A 16,163-nucleotide genomic window follows, 5' to 3' on the forward strand; every position below is an offset into this window, starting at 1 on the left:
AAATTCCCAATCGAATGGCGTTCCCAGTTAAAATTTTTTTCATATTTTCAAAAAAATGATGACCCCTTATCAAAAATGCAAAAATTGGTCATAAAATTAATTTCTTCAAAAAATTGATTTTTAAAAATCTGTTTTTGCACCAAAACAAAATTTATTTATCTAAACTAAATGTGGATGGGTAGTATAGGTCGCCAGCTTTACAAAACAGTCACTCTTATGGCTATACGTCTAATTTTGGCCAAGTTACAACAAAAGGACTGTTTAGGATTTTGTTTTTTTGACAAGTCTCCGAAACCCCAAAAAAAACTTTAAAATTCAGTTTTTATATCAAAACGCTGAGAAGTAATGGCCACAAGATGGAATGTCATACCTCGGTGAATTCGTCATTAAATTCCCAATTGAATGGCGTTCCCAGTTAAAATTCATATTGATTTATTTATCTAAACCGAATGTATATGGGTAGTATAGGTCGCCAGCTTTACAAAAGAGTCAGTCTTATGGCTACACGTCTATATTGACGGACACTGTGCGCTAATAGAGAGACTGTCTTCTGCATCTGACGGCCTTAAATATTGATTGTTTTGGATACATTTTTTCCAGTCAAGCGAGAGAGACCTCTAGTGTTGATGAACATTAACTAAAATTCTACATTTAATCTACACGGGTGGTTGGTTTGAAACTAGGCTATTTTGAAGCATGTGTATTGGTACTGTTCCAATCTAACTCTACACTGTACGCAACTGGTTTTTGTATTTACTTAATTTACTCAACGTTGTTAACCCTCCGCATTTTTCATAATTTAAGAAGAAGAGTTTTAAAATTAAAATTCAGAGGAATACTATTATTTTTGCAAATTTAGAACAATGGAAAATGCATTTATGAATGGAACATCTAGGAGGAATTATTTTCATTTGAAAGACTGAATAGAACGAAAATAAATAAAGTGGATTTAGGCTTTAAGTATAAATTAAAATAAAATACCAATAAAAAGAGGCTACCATTTATAAAAGGAACGTTCATATTTATTATGTGGCATTAGCTCATAAGACAATCGATTTGCAGGGCTTCGGTAAGAAACACCATAGAACTCAGCGTTTTTATTAATCAATGGACTGCAGCCAATCTGGAGAACCCTTGCCCAACTCTTTTCGGCATGGCAAATAGATGGCAGATATAAGATATACCCGATCATCGATTATGGCAGGCCGAGTCCATTAATAATAAAAATTATGGGGCGTTTACAAGAGGTTGTCATGACAGTCGGCTGACATTTATGCAACTTTATGAGAAGGAGGACGACGGGCGATGGGCGAAGGGAAAACCACCCCGCCGGCGAAGACCGAATGACAAGTCTATCAATTTTTCACACACTCCTCAAGAAGTTCGCAAAAAGGGGCGGGGATGGGTGGCATTTTCCGAGCGATTAGAGGACATCCTCGCCCAAGGGTTAACAGCAAGACATGCAAAATGTTGTCGGCTTCATTGCACAATTTTCCCTTTCGTTTTGTTCGCTGCATATCGAATGCAATAATTTTGACAATTTGCGAAATTTAAACGTCATGAATGGCAATGTCTTAAATTACAATCCTAGCGCCCTGCGCATTTTGCTCTTTTTTGTTTTTTTCTTGTCTATTTGCTGGCCAAGTTTGCATCTGTCAGCTGGAGAAAGTTGTCCTAGAAGATGTCCTTGTTTCACGAATGTTTGTAATATATAAGTATCTGTTTCAAGTTCGGGCTGCAAAAAGTTGTTTATCTGCTGTTTTGGGATTTTTGATTGTGATTTTGTGTCCCGTCATCCGTTGACAGCTCAATAGGGACAATGTCCTGTGACATGGTCCTTCCCCAAAAACACAGTCCCCGAAAAGCCGAGAATATGTAGCGTCATGCCTGGGCAGCCGCAACAACATCCTTCAGATTTACATGACAAGTCAAGAGATGGGACATTTCCTTTTTTTAAGGAAGAATCTGCCGGAATGGGAACGAGGATCGTGGTCGTATAGCCCCGACAGATGTCAATCATACGAAATTAACACATCGTCATTGAAGTAGGTCGTTGGTCTGGATTTCTGGTTTTCTGGGGCCTTCCAAATTTTCCACATACCTCCCATTTCTGGCTTAGTCGCATTAGGCGCCTAATGTTTTGCTTTCGATTTCTGCGATTTTCGATTTTCGCTTTTCGCGATTATTGCGGTTGATTGCATTTCACAAGCATTTTCGGTTCGTTCTGTTTTTTTTTTCACCGAACTGCCCCGCGGCCGAAATGCCCCTAATGGGATTACATAATATCATTAATCAGCCGAGTGAAATCGGAATCGGAATGCCGCGGCATATGACATGTGCCAATGGGCCACCTCCTCGCGAAGAGAGGGTGGATGGATATATGTATGTCGATGCATCCCTTCGATCCCAGCGACACGCGCTGTAATTACCGATATGAAGTAGAGAATACTGATACCGACCCGAAACACTGACCATCGCATATCGCACTAATTGCATTAAATTGTCCAACACGAACCGATCAGCCAGATGACGCTCCGTATCATCCCACACCTCTGCTGTCGGAGCACCGATGTCCTTTTTATTGGTATTTGCTTATCGCTTCATGCAAGTTGTTTGAACTATTTTTATAGGCCTAAAACGTATGCATACTTTAATTGGCCATGCGACGTTTTGTCCCACCGCATTGTAATTTCTTAATTTCGATTGCATGGGGTGGCACTTTGGGTTGGTTTGCCATCGAAATGTTTACTTAGTTTTATAGAGCTGTTTCCCCCGCCCCTACTTGCTTTTTAAGCCTGGCTTTGTTCGCCGGACACTCAATAAGGATAACATGCATGATTTGCATGTCCGTGTGATTAGACCACTTAAAGTATGCTCACTGTGACGATACATATTTTGAACATGCAAAATATGTATTAAAATATCAATAATAATTCATCTATGGATTCTATAAAACTGTATTAGTTGTTTGGGAAAAAGAGCTAAAACTAACGATGAATGTGTACTTTATTATTAATAAATATATATATTTGTTAATATTCCTAATAAAAATATTACGGATGTATGTATGTCTACATTTAAAAATCAATTTTTAGTTTAAAACAATTTAACAGACGCAAGCTATCGGTATTTTTTTATAATAAGGGATATAAATAAACTTCACTTTAAAGGAAATATAAAAATAGATATCCAATTATAGAAACTAAAAGACAATTAAATGCACATTAAGTACTATAGTTTTGTAATAAACTTTAAGATCCCTAATGATATTGCGGGTTATGTTATATATATGTGTAAACTTCTCTAAATCTCGATCATCTTCAATATTATTTTATATGTTTAAAGACAACACACACCTCATGCTAAACCGATCAAAGCCAAGTAAGAAACTCCCATAAGAGGGTTCGCAAGGCACTGAGCATGCTTAGCGAGCTATGACCCTGAGAAACGAAAACGCAAGTTGACCGCAATCATTTCGACTACGATTACTCCCGCACAGGAGCCAAGGAGTGGAATCAACCCGGGAACGTCCAGTCTTCGGGTCCTTACAGTACTGTACAGTAATTGTCGGAAGTGCAACTACTTGTGGTAGAGACTGACTTTAAACTCCGCGCTTGAGTGACCCGCTCCTCCTTCTGCGCACCTCGGGATATCTTGAGGCAGTCTTTAAGTTAATTGCTGCATTTAGGAGCCCAGTGGCCCAGCGATGTGGCACTGGCGATAAGAAAGGGCTGCGAGGAGCAGATGTCAGGGGATCGCATTGGCTCGGATCTTGACACATCCTGCAGGCGACATTGCCTAAGCGACTTAGTCCCGATTTGCTTTGTATGCCTTGTATGCTCGGGCCATGTAAGCCTGCTTACGCTGGTCGAAAAACCCCAACCCCAACCACAAGTCCACAAGTCCACAACCCTTTAACCCTTTGAGCTCATAATTGAACTGTCTTTGTGTGTTCCTTGATGGGACTGGGTGTCAAAATATTTCCTCCAGCTTGGACCTATGCTAATTCGGTGAGCAAAACGGCAAAACACGGATTTCCATGTCCGTAAAATATGATTGCGCCTAATCCCTTTGTCAAGGCGATGACAAATAAATATTTCCACGATGTCATGTCAAAATATCATCGAAAGGATACACCCTGACACGGTCACGGATTTTCATTTTTCATTTTTCATTTCTCGGGTAATTCGGAATTTTTTATGCAAATTTATCTGGGTTTCCTGGGGGGGGTAAGGTAAAAAAAAAAAAAAAAAAAACTGACTGACGAATTGTGACTGTGAGCCTCGAGCTCCTGACACAAAGTCCATTAAGGTGTTACATGGGCAACAATCTTTGCCGAGTAATTACAGTCTTGTTAGCTATGGTTGCAACAACATTGCTTTCTCCTGGGGGTGCGACGTTTCTTTTTTTTTTCTCCAGACATCTTGGGTTACGTGGGAAATGTTTCCTTTTTTTATGAATTCCCTCCTTTGTCCGTCCCTCGCTTACGAGGATCTGGCAGATCGGGATCGGATCATTGGGATCAGGGGGATTGTCAATCAAGGTGGCAGGGAGATTTCCATATCCACGAATATTGCAGGGCTAATTATGCGCCAAGGCCAAGGATGCGCGAAGAGAGGGTCCTGACTTTCCCCTGTTCCCTCTGATTGCATAATTTGTATTTAATAAACTTTGAATGGTCAGTGCCAAATGGAATTAAAGGAAACAGGAAACTTGAGAAGTCTGAGGAAAGTCTTAAAATACTTAAGATAATAGGCTTTATTCAAGGATTTCAATATGAATATGAATACTTTTTACTCGAAAGATATTATTTTACAAACGAAGGTGTAATTAATTTATTAGAATTAATATATTATAGTTCCAACTATATAAGCTACTTTTAGGAAAGCTCAGTAACACTGTATACATATTGATTAATTGAAAGTTCCTTTAAAATAATAAAATATTGGAAGTATTCTTGCAAAAAGTAACGAAAGTTTTTCGCGTTGCTTTTTATCCATTTCAGTTTTTAGTAGTTTTAAAAATGGCAATATTCATTTTATTTTAAAAACTCATTTGCCTTTTTTTTTGGGAATTAAAATCTTGTGGTGACAGAACAGTTACCTTAAATTTAAATCATATTAAACTTAAATCTTAAACTTTTCACATTATATTCAATTTAAATCATGCAATTTATTTTGCACTTTATTTAATAATATGATTTAACATACAATTTAAAAAGTAAATTGATAAATAAAACACATATTTATATTTACTATTCCCTTTTTATTTATCAGTGTAGCAGAAATCAGTCTAGAAAAGATTTATATACCAGAAAGTCTAAAGGAATGACAGCCAATTTCGAATTAAATAGGTCCGCACATCGGCACTTTTCGGTGCTGCCCTGAATCGATTTGGATTTAGAGAAAGCCTTTCAAGAGCTCCTCCTGGCAGTCGGCTCCAGGTAAAAGGATAATAGGCGATAAGTCCGGTAGCCACGAAGATGGAAGGACGACGGATGGACGCTGCAGCTGCAATCCACAGTGGGCCCTCCAACCACCGAGCCACTCGGCGCACCACACTAGAGCCGCCCAAGACAGTTGCTCTAATTTAGAGACGTTTTGGGTAATTTTTGCGCAAGGAATCGGAACGGGAATTGAAATTGAAATTGAAATTGGCTCATCTCGGTCCTTGATCCATTGTTTGGGTCCGGCTGCCGGACATTCGGCACTTTCACGCTCCTTAGTCCAGGTTTCTAAGCCTCAGCCTCACATCCTCGCAGCGTGTGGAACGTGACAAGGACGAGTCGGAGACGGAGTCGGAGTCTGAGTCCGATCAAACAAAGCCAGGGGCCAATAAATCTGCTACGCATCGGCAACGCATCAAGAAACCGACAGGCCGCCCTTTGTCTTCGTCGAGAGCTCGTGAGGCGCACAAAGGATGCGCCAATTCGAACTGGCCGATCGCAACCGGAGCATGAAACTATAGCCCAAGGACTGTAGTCCACCCCCTCCCTCCTTCTGGATCGTAAAGCCGGAGGCGCCAATTGCGGTTGTCATGCAAAGCAGGCGCCGCCCGATCGGAATCCACCAAAGGATTCGAAAACAGCGGGCGGCAGCTTGGATTTTACTTTGACAAAGTTGCTTCACGCCAATAAATAAGTCGTTTTATTACATGGCCTGATTTTCCGACTTCACGTTTTACTAAAAATCGATTTTTTACTGCGTTTCCTAAGTTTAAAAATTCCTTAAGCTATTTTCAATACAAAACATAGTGTACTAATTTTGCATTTTATGTTTTTTAGTGGAACAACTTAAATAAAAAAAGTAACAGCCAAAACAGTAACTGTTTTAAACAGCTGAGAACTTAAACAAACAATCCTTGGTGGATTTCGTTTTATAAACTTTATAAAATTTTTGACAAATTTTAGCAAAAATATAACCTTTATAAAAAATTGAATTTTTAGTTTTGAATTCCAATTTATTAAAATTTTAATAAAATCGCAACAAGTTAAACCATTATTTGCCTTTTTTTTGGAATAAATACAAATATAGAAAATTAGTATAAGCTGTTTTTAAAATATACTTTATTTTATTATTTATTATTTTTCTTGTTTCATTTTTTTTGCAGTAAATTTGCAACTGATCATTGTATTTTGATTGGAATATAGTTTTCAAAAGCTTTTTAAATAGTTGTAAGACTCAGTTCTGCAATTCCTAGAAAACAAGGTGATAAAAATAACAATTGTGCAAAAATCTGACCATCTATTTGACCAGTACTCTAGTGAAATCTTTTGTTCGTCTTACGGGTCAACAAATGGTCATTGGTAGTCATCGGTGGTCATCGATGGTCATCGCCTCCTGATCCACCCATTTTTTATGTATGGCCATGCAGCATCTTAATTTGCGATTTTCTTTATGCCTTTTTGGGTATAGCCACTCTCTCTTTTTTAAGTGGACTGTTGAAGCGTAGAATGCCTCCCCGTTTCGCAGGACACACCCAGCAATTAGGCAAAAGGATGGGCCCGATCCGCACTTTCTTTGCCTTGAGTGTGCAGCCGAATCTGTCGCACATAAATTTTAATTAACTTTGTTTTTAATTGTTGCAAATTTATGTTCGAGGGGCTGGGAGAACTACTTCTTGGGCTGGCTCCTGCGAGTCCTTGCTGAATTTCGCTGCGGGCAAATGACAAACGAACAAACCGAAAAAGGATCGGTCGTCGGATCCTTTTTTATATTCCGGATCCCTGCAATATGTGCTCTAAATTATTTGCAATAATTTCAGCCCCGTCCCTCTGATTTCTGCAGATATATATATTTTTTTTTTGCCCACTTCGCATCCTTTCCTTGAGCGTCCGTCCCTTTGTTGTAATTTACTTTTTGCTTGTTGGATGCTGCAGACATCTCCCGTTGCGTATCTGTATCTGTGTATCGGGATCTTCTATCTGTATCTGTATCTGTACATGCATTTGTATCTGTATCTGTATTTGTATCTGCTCTTCATTACGGCATCCATTGTCTTGCGACGTCTGCCTCAGACGCATCCTTTGGGTGTCCTTTCGTGTGTTCCAGTTTGTGCAGCCTCTCCTTTATTTTTTCAGGGTCACAACTCGAGGCTGAGTCGTCGTCCTTATGGAGAGCATCCCCCACCCCAAGTGGCCAGGATTCGTTTGCGAAATTGTCTCGTATTTGACAGTTGACAGTTGGTCGACTTTTGAGTTGGAAAGTTATGAGCATAAACATGATATTTGCCAGGGGCCCGTTATTGCTATTGCCATTGCCATTGCCATTTGGCCATTTATCCTTTATATTCTGCCAGTCATTTTATTCCCCCTGCTCTTAACCAAAAATGCCAGCGTAAAAAGTTATGAAATCAATTAATCATTTCAACTCATTTATGATTTAATGGTTTCACTTTTTTGTGGGTTCCGCTTAGAATCGTAAAAGTCCCCATGTTTTTTCGCAATGCGTTAATGAAGTCGCGAACTGGTACTTTCCCTACTTCCAACACCATTTGAATTGTTCCCCCTTTCGCAAACACTTTCCCTTCATTATGCAAAACGCAAACAAAGCCGCGCGACAAGCATTTGATACACTTTGAGCATTTTCGAATCACATTCTAGGCGGCGGCGCGCAGCAAATCAAATATCGATAAATTTCGCAAACAATGCGAACACGGGCGCATTAATCACAGGCAGCAACAATAAAGCAGCCCTATCTATAAAATCCTATAAAAGTGCCCGATCTGCATGTAAGCATATATGCAAAGGCGATGGAAAGGGAGGGAACCAGGGATCGATGCAATCGGAGAAGATCAGTTGGCTAAATTCTGCACTTCAAAGGGTTAAAGGTAGCTAGGTTTACTTTATACATACAAAATAGCTAACACTATTCTTCGTCTTACTAGTATTAAAAAAAATATATTTAATATAAAAAGAATACAACTCAAATGGGTAAAATAAATTGCAATTGGTAGTATTGTGTTTTTATAAACGTTTAAAACGTATACAATGAAGATTTCTATTTTATTTAAATAAGAAATAATATTGTTATTGTATTCTTTAAATTTATCTATGTAGATATATGTAAATTCTTTTTTTTTTTATAAATTTCATAAATGTTTTGGACGGTAATACATATTTCAAAAAATCCCTTGGCGCTTTTAAAGTTATTTATTTATTAAGAATAAGCCATCAAAGTAGTTTTAAAACGAGTGAGATAACAACACATTTATGTGTGGTGATCATTGTACGATTTTTCTTAACAAAATTCTTCAACCCTTTGAGAACTAGCTAGTAAAAGGGTATGTGGGCATCTCTAGCGGGATTTGCAAAGTTTATGCGCCAAAGTGGCGAGTCTTTAGCCACAGGCCATTGAGCATGCAAATCCCATGGGCTCTTCGGTTCAGGATCTCGGGACCTCTGGTTTTCAGGATCCTGAAAGAGTGAGAGTGAAAGTCAAGTGCCCCTTGGCGACGCGCTCTCCCTCAAACACGTGTGCGAGCGAGCGAGAGGACAACATCAGGGGGAGAAAGGGACGGGAGAGTGGTAAAAAATGCATGGGCAATTTGCATACAGCGATCGGGACTGGATCGTGACTTCGGGCAGTCCTTGAGCCAGGGTCCTTGGGCTCGTTAATTAAGCGTAAAATCGAAATGCTGAAAACTCAAATTGAATTTGAGTGGTTTTCGTGTAGTTCTTTATCCATTTATCCATTTGTGTATTTTTTTTTTGTTTGTCCTTTCTGTCCCTTGTAAACCGCAGAAAATGCGAGGATTATGGTAATTTTGTCTGGAAATTACAGGCGAAGACAAATCGGGATACGCCTTGTTTAGCAGGATGCTCGTTAAATCATATTAATCAACATGCCGATATCCTTTCTTTGCACTGCAAACTCTCTCAAAAACCCATTTAATCCTTTTGTACGGCTATGTAAACAGCGATAACTCAATGCCACAAAGAGGAATCGAAAGATTCGGGGACATAACGAGGGCAAATCGAAGGAAAACGAGGTAAAAAGTAAGCAAAAGCGGAGCGAATTTCGCAAACGTAAGGTAAACGCAGGAAAAAGAGTTGAAAAGTTGAGAAATTCGCCATTTCGGTGGATGGAACGAGGCAATCAATTAACTAACCCCTGCACCCTTTTTTTTTGTAATCCGATCGAGGACAAAGGCCGATCGAAAGATAGTCGCAAAGAAAGCGTACAAAACCAAACAACTTTCACCGCAAAAAAAAAACAAAAACGAAAGGATAACGTGCGAAATATACGATCCCCGTTAGCGGAAATCTTTTAGCAATCGGAAGATCGCAAATGAAGAGATTACTTGCAGAAGGGATTGCATGGGTATGCACCATTGAGGGAAAGTAGCATATCCTAAACGAGATCAGATCACCAAGATAGCCGCCAAGTGGGAAAAAGACGAGCTCCGATCACTTGAACATCACTTAGCCCCGCTGGTCGATGATCACTTGAAGATCACTCAGCCAACTCGGGGATCACTTCATCTACAGCCGGTCAAGGACCACATATGTGGGCAGTTATCATTGATCTTGGCATCAAAAGTATATCTGCTTATTGGTTCCATATTTCCAATTCATATTCAAAGGCTGCGGCTGTGTTTTGAAAACTAGATCACTGAAATGGATGGTTGGGAACCGTTTTCTTTTCATTTCAAAGTAGCCACATCTTTCTCTATAAGATATCTTTAAGTAAGTCATATATATTATATATGTACAAATTTAATATTGTCAACTTGAATGAAACCCATTAAGAACTTGATAATTTGATAATGAACATTATAAACACAAACTTTACCTCCGGTAAGTGAACAACTGACGCTTTGCGCAGGACTTTTCCCAGAGTTTGTAACGTTTTTCTAATGCTTCCATCCGGAAGTGGCGAACATTTTCAATTAAAAACCGCCGAGTGTATATGAATTGCATTTGCGGCCGCTAAAGAGCCGCAATTAATACTGATACCAGACAACGACAAGTGGCTAAAATGACGAGGAGCTGTCGGCCAGGAAGTCGGACTTGGCATGAGCTAATTAGCCTGGCCAGCAACCTGGGCTTCGTTCCTCCTGCTTTTTCCGTTTTCCAGCCTGTTGCTGTCCCAAAATGTCCATTCAAATGAGGGGGAGAACAGGGCCAAAAAGGGAAAAAAGGGAAAAAGGAAGCGGACTTCCTTGAGGGGAATGAAAGCAAATTTAATAACCAAGTGCTGGACGATAGACATCTAAATGTCGTTTTCGTGTGGTGCTGCTTTGGATGAGTGGCGTGGATCAAGGTGTAGGCGATTCCCGGCGAGGACTGCGAACTGTGGGAAAGGATCACACAGAAGACATTGCACATAAATAGTATCAAATCATTTAGTAATAAGATATGATTTTCACAAGTCACAAATCTTATGACGATGATGAAAAATAAAATAACTGACACATTATAACTATTTGTATCACTATTAATTAACAGATTAGCAGCTAAAGACACTAAAATACGTGACAAATAATCACTTTATTTCTATATTTCTTTAAATGAAATAAATGTTTGAAACATATACATATAATATTTAAACGGTTTTAACAAGTATTTTGGCCACGCATTAAAATTAAATGCTGCTGTGATAGTATAATTTTATTTTACAAGTAGGTTAATAAAGTAGCGTAGATCCACAATATTTTTCAATAAATTCTGAGCATAAGATAGGAAAATTCAAGTTTTATTGTTCGTCCATTTAGATGAGATTTAAAATTTCGCTTTAAGTAGTAGTAGTTAAGAAGTAGTATTAATTTTTATAAGTTTAAGATACTTAAAAAGGTTACATTTTGATTTAAAATCTTAAGAAATAAGTAAATATTTTTTTAAAGATATGGTAAGTAGTTGAAAGGATCTAAAATGTGGTAAGCATATTTTGTAAATTTTATATTAATATGCTCCCAAGTTAGTATGCCAATTTGATAATAGTTCTAAGCCAAAGTAAAGTCTATGCTATTCCATAGCTTGTTGCTTGGGATTCCTTGCGATCTCAAGATACTTTGAGAGGCCACAGATATCTCGAGGATGAAGAGAGCAAACTCCTGGCCGAGAGAAAGAAACCCAGTGAGAGAGAGAGAGAGAGATACAGAGAGTGCTTGGGAGAGAGCGAGTGTCCTTCTGCCCGTCGGGGTGCCTCTTGCGCAACCCCTAGCCATTAACCCCTGGGCGGCGAGCGGGTATAAAACGCAGCCCGCTCCCCGTACCGCTTCAGTTTGTCAGCGAGAGCGGTCGAGAGCAGAGGACTAGCAGAGTCTATCTAGAGATCTAGATCTACACTTTTTTTTTGTGCCCACCATCGACGAACGAACGACTACGCAACATGCTCAAGTGGACGGCATCGGCGCAGCGGCTGAACGAGATTCCGGTGCAGGATCAACAGGATCCGAATCAGAGGCGACTCCAGCGGCGGCAGCGTCGCCAGCGGAGGGCCACCATTGCCAACAAGGAGAATGTGCCCGACTACACATCCACGCCAGTGCCCATGGTGTCGCGGCTGCGCAACAGTCCGCTGGTCCTGGCGCCGCTCAGCGACATCCGCAATGTCACCCCGGAGGCGGTGGCCAGCCGGAGCCAGGCGCCCCAGCGGGTGCAGAGTGTGCGGTATGCCACCACCCTGCCACGCTTCGCCGAGGACTACTCCCCCAATGGGTTGGCCCTGCCCAGTGGTCAGCACTTGGCGCTGCGCGGTCTGGCCCCGCTGGATCCCTTCCTGGGTCAGCCACGCTACATTAACGGGGTCACCCAGCTGAAGCAGCGACGGTTGGACGACGATTTCGTGGCCACCCTGGAACCGGAAGTGGAGGAGGAACCAGAGCCGGAAATGGAAGTGGAGACAGCCACCAAAATGGGAGCACGGCCCAGCACTCCGCAGCCCGCCTCCACGCAGATGGGCGATCAGACTTTGGATCGCCTCATCGATGCCATTCTGGACTCGGCCTGCAAGGCGGATGCGAGCAGCAAGAAGAAGGCCAGAAAATCCACCTTCAATCTGCGCAGGCGCACCCTGGTGAAGCAGCAAATGGAGTCGAACTGCCCGCAGGAGGTCCTCTCGCCATCCTACGCAGCAGGAGACGATCCAGCCTCGGACCTGAGCTTCGGTCTGGTCCCACTGCAGCCCATGATGGCCACGCCCGAGCCGGCCTCTCCAATGAGCAAACTACCACACAACTTGCTCATCCAACTGGCCACGCCGATGGTGACCCATGGCACCCACCCAGCATCATCTGGTGGAGCAGCCATCGGCGACAACACCTTCTGCCTGGAGACGCCGGTGAAGGCTTTGAAGCGGGGCCGCAAGGAGGTCATCGCCAAGGAGTCGCCCATAAAGCGCTACAAGGTCGACGAGCGCAACTACTTCGAGGTGGGATTGGCCCTGCCCTCATCTATATATGTCTGAAAAAAATAAGAAATCCCTAAGAAAGCCACAAAAAAAAAAGAAGAAGTGAGACAGAAGGAGAGAGAGAGAGAGAGCGAGCAACGCTGACAAACGGGGGAAAAACGCTTAACTATGACGCTTAATTAGTTCCTAAGTCAAAAACTAAACCATAAACAACAACTGTACATAATTTCTAGCCTAAGTTCATCACTAACTAAACCAATTATTTATATCAACCTTTTTTTTAGCCACTGCTGTTATGTAGTTTTTGTATACACATCTTTTTTTTCCATTATTTAATTTTAAAACAAATATTTATTACTATTTTAAGTTAACTATATTAATATTTTTTTCAAAATAAATGCAGTAAAATCAAAAGCTATTATGAGAAGTTATTATTTTTGTCGAACTGGAGGAATTGGGGTGTGGTGCTTTATATTTCAGCTTTCGTATTAGAAAGATAAAAACTTTTGCCATTGTATGAAAACATTATATTATTTTATTGATTCAATCTATGCAATTTAGATATTTAAATTATCTTTTTTATTTTAATGCCAAAGAAATACGAGTAAATGCAGTAATTTATTTTTAATTGTGTAGCTTAAATTATTATTTGAAGAAACTTACGAATATCTTTTAAAAAAGCTAAGCTCAACTTAAGACTAATCTTGTTGCCAATAATTTACTTTTAAAAGTAAAATATTCCCGCACTATTCGTAAGACTGCCAGATATTGTTGTTTTCATTAGGATCAACGACATGAATATGAAACATCTGCGGTCACCTTCGTCATCTATAGTACGCAATATCCAAGCTCGTGCCGGTTGCATTTTGACCTGCGCATAAATGTATTTACACAGTTGCTTGACCAAGCGATTTGCTTTGCTTTTTCAGGCGACCAAAACAAACAACGGCGATACAGGTTGCTTGAATACCTGACAGGTACAATGGCACGCCCCAGGATCCAGGATCAGGAGAAAAAGGAGGAGTCGGAGTCAGGATACAGATACAAATACAGACAACAGCTGGCCAACTCTCTTGTTTCCTTGGATATGGGCGGAAAAAGAGAGGACGGGCTAGAGCCAGGACCTGTTTCCTATCCACATCCTCATCTGTGCTGCTCAAGTGGCTATTTTATTCATAAAAGTATCATAATCGAAACACATTTGAAAAATATATTTTTAAGCAAAGAAACTCCTTTAAAGTCGCTGCAACCAAATCATCCCCCGTTTGCTGCCCATTGTCTGTCAACTTTAAAGCTTAAAGTAATCCAACCAAAAATCATTTTGCACATATTAAAATGATATTAGCAAGGAAAAAAATATGAGCTTAAAATAAGCTTATTTTCATAAGGGTGGATGGGTGTAATATACTATTTAAAGTTAAAGCACGAAACATCTGAGTGAAAGCCAAAAAAACAAATAAAATTTTAAGATAATAGCTAGTAGATACTAGATAGTTGAAAAGCATAGAGTTGTATTTTTATTATTATTATTTTATTTCATTTGTGGTAATGAAGTTTGTAGTAGTAGTTTTGAAAAAATAAAATCTAGCTATTTTTCCGGTTCCAGATTTGACCATCTCTGATCCTTTGGCACATGACACTTGTTAACAATTTGACGCCCTCGCACACTCTTTTGGCACTGTAATTCGATTTGAGTGCGGTGTTCTGTAGGTATGACTATATACCTATCCCTAAACCTTTTCCTTCGGATCCCGACTGTTGCGGAAGGAACCCGCTTAATCCTCCGATCCTGTGCAACCTGTCATCGCATCGCACATTTCTGTGGGCTTGTCCCTAATTTGTAGACCATTTAGCCTGCGATGCGATAGATAATTGAATTATTTTTATTGTTCACATGGGGCTGGCTGTTGCTGGGTTTCTGTGTTTCTGGGTTTCTGGGTACCCTGCTGGGTGCACTTGCTCAGCTCGACTTGGCCAGCTGTGCTCACCCGCATCGTTAGACCAATTTCCTAATGTCGTCGACATCGGTCACACCCCTTTGTGCCCCATGCAAACCCTTTTCTTATTCCCGAACTTGGCTTATGGGCCCAAAGAATTTACATTTCTTGGCCCGTTTCCGTCTTGGCCTCCGTTTTGAACTTCCTTCCAGTTGCGTGTCACTTGGTTAATCGATAAAAATTTAATTAATTGCTTGTAAAAGTGATAAAAAACAAATGCTCACCGAATATCAAATGGGCACCAGTTATGGGGGCGTGGAAACACTGGTCACAGCTGACATGGCACACCGAGGAAAAGGGTTAATATCCGGGGAAGATCTTCAGCTAAGTTGTCAAAGAAATTACCACAGTAGTCCACAAGTAGTCAGCCCAAGACATTACATTCCATAGAAGTAAATAGTATTCAATTGACTTATTTGATAAATACTTATAGCATCTTGATCCATTATGACTATTAACATAGTTTGATTAGTTAAATATTGAGGTATGATGGTACCGCTCACAACATCCTACTCCTGCCCACTTTAGTAAATATAAGTACAATAATAAAACCAGGTTTCTGACGGTTCCAGCCTCTGCTCCTTTTTTATTTTTTGTTTGCACTCCTTCATTATGCAGTTAGTTAATCAACAGCTGGCCGCAGAAAAAAGGAAGTGCTGCGGCTGACTGAAAAGGATTCAGAGTTGTGAATTAAGAATTCCGAATTCTGAATTCAAAATTGAGGATTCAGGGACCTCGGCTCTCGGGGGCAGGAACCGATTTCGCCAGATGCCAATGCATTCGCGGATTTTCGTACTCGTTTTGTTGTTGATTGACAAACAAGACGCTGCCAGCGCCGCGGGCGAAATTTAAGGATTTTTAAGGGAACCCTTAAACCCCTAACGCCCCTGCCTCGGCTCGAAGTCACTATGCCACCGAATTTTCGCACTGCCCCCGGGGCAAGAAACTTTCTTTTGCGATGGCAAGCTGCAAGGACTCTCCCCAAAAACAAACAACAAAAAAAAAATCAAAACCACACTGAAGGTTTTCCAGAACCCAGAACCCCCGCTAAAAAGCTGGTAAGCCGGCTTAGAAGTCCCCTGTACCACGGTGCCATCCATATCCTGGCAGGATACTCCACTACCGGGCCACGATCCCCGAACTGTCAGTGAGTGTGTTCCAATAATTGCCAAATATTATGCAAACAATGGGCATCCAAATTGAAATCCCCGCTCGCCGCGTGTGGCATATATTTAATATTTAAATCCCGGCAAGGGTGGTTGCCGCATAATTATAATTCATTTTCCAACGCGAGCTGCTGCAATCTGTTAATGAT

General features: G+C 40.6%; 1 protein-coding gene across 1 annotated transcript; it reads left to right on the forward strand.

Moving 5' to 3' along the window:
- The first annotated feature begins 11,745 nt into the window (after positions 1–11,745).
- On the forward strand, positions 11,746–12,926 carry LOC108137102. The gene has a single exon (XM_017258627.2). The coding sequence runs from the start codon at positions 11,832–11,834 to the stop codon at positions 12,906–12,908; it is 1,077 nt and encodes a 358-aa protein (XP_017114116.1). The 5' UTR covers positions 11,746–11,831; the 3' UTR covers positions 12,909–12,926.
- The last annotated feature ends 3,237 nt before the right edge of the window (positions 12,927–16,163 follow it).

Source organism: Drosophila elegans, unplaced genomic scaffold, assembly GCF_018152505.1.
Source record: "Drosophila elegans isolate 14027-0461.03 unplaced genomic scaffold, ASM1815250v1 contig_149, whole genome shotgun sequence".
NCBI classification, from domain to species: Eukaryota; Metazoa; Arthropoda; class Insecta; order Diptera; family Drosophilidae; genus Drosophila; species Drosophila elegans.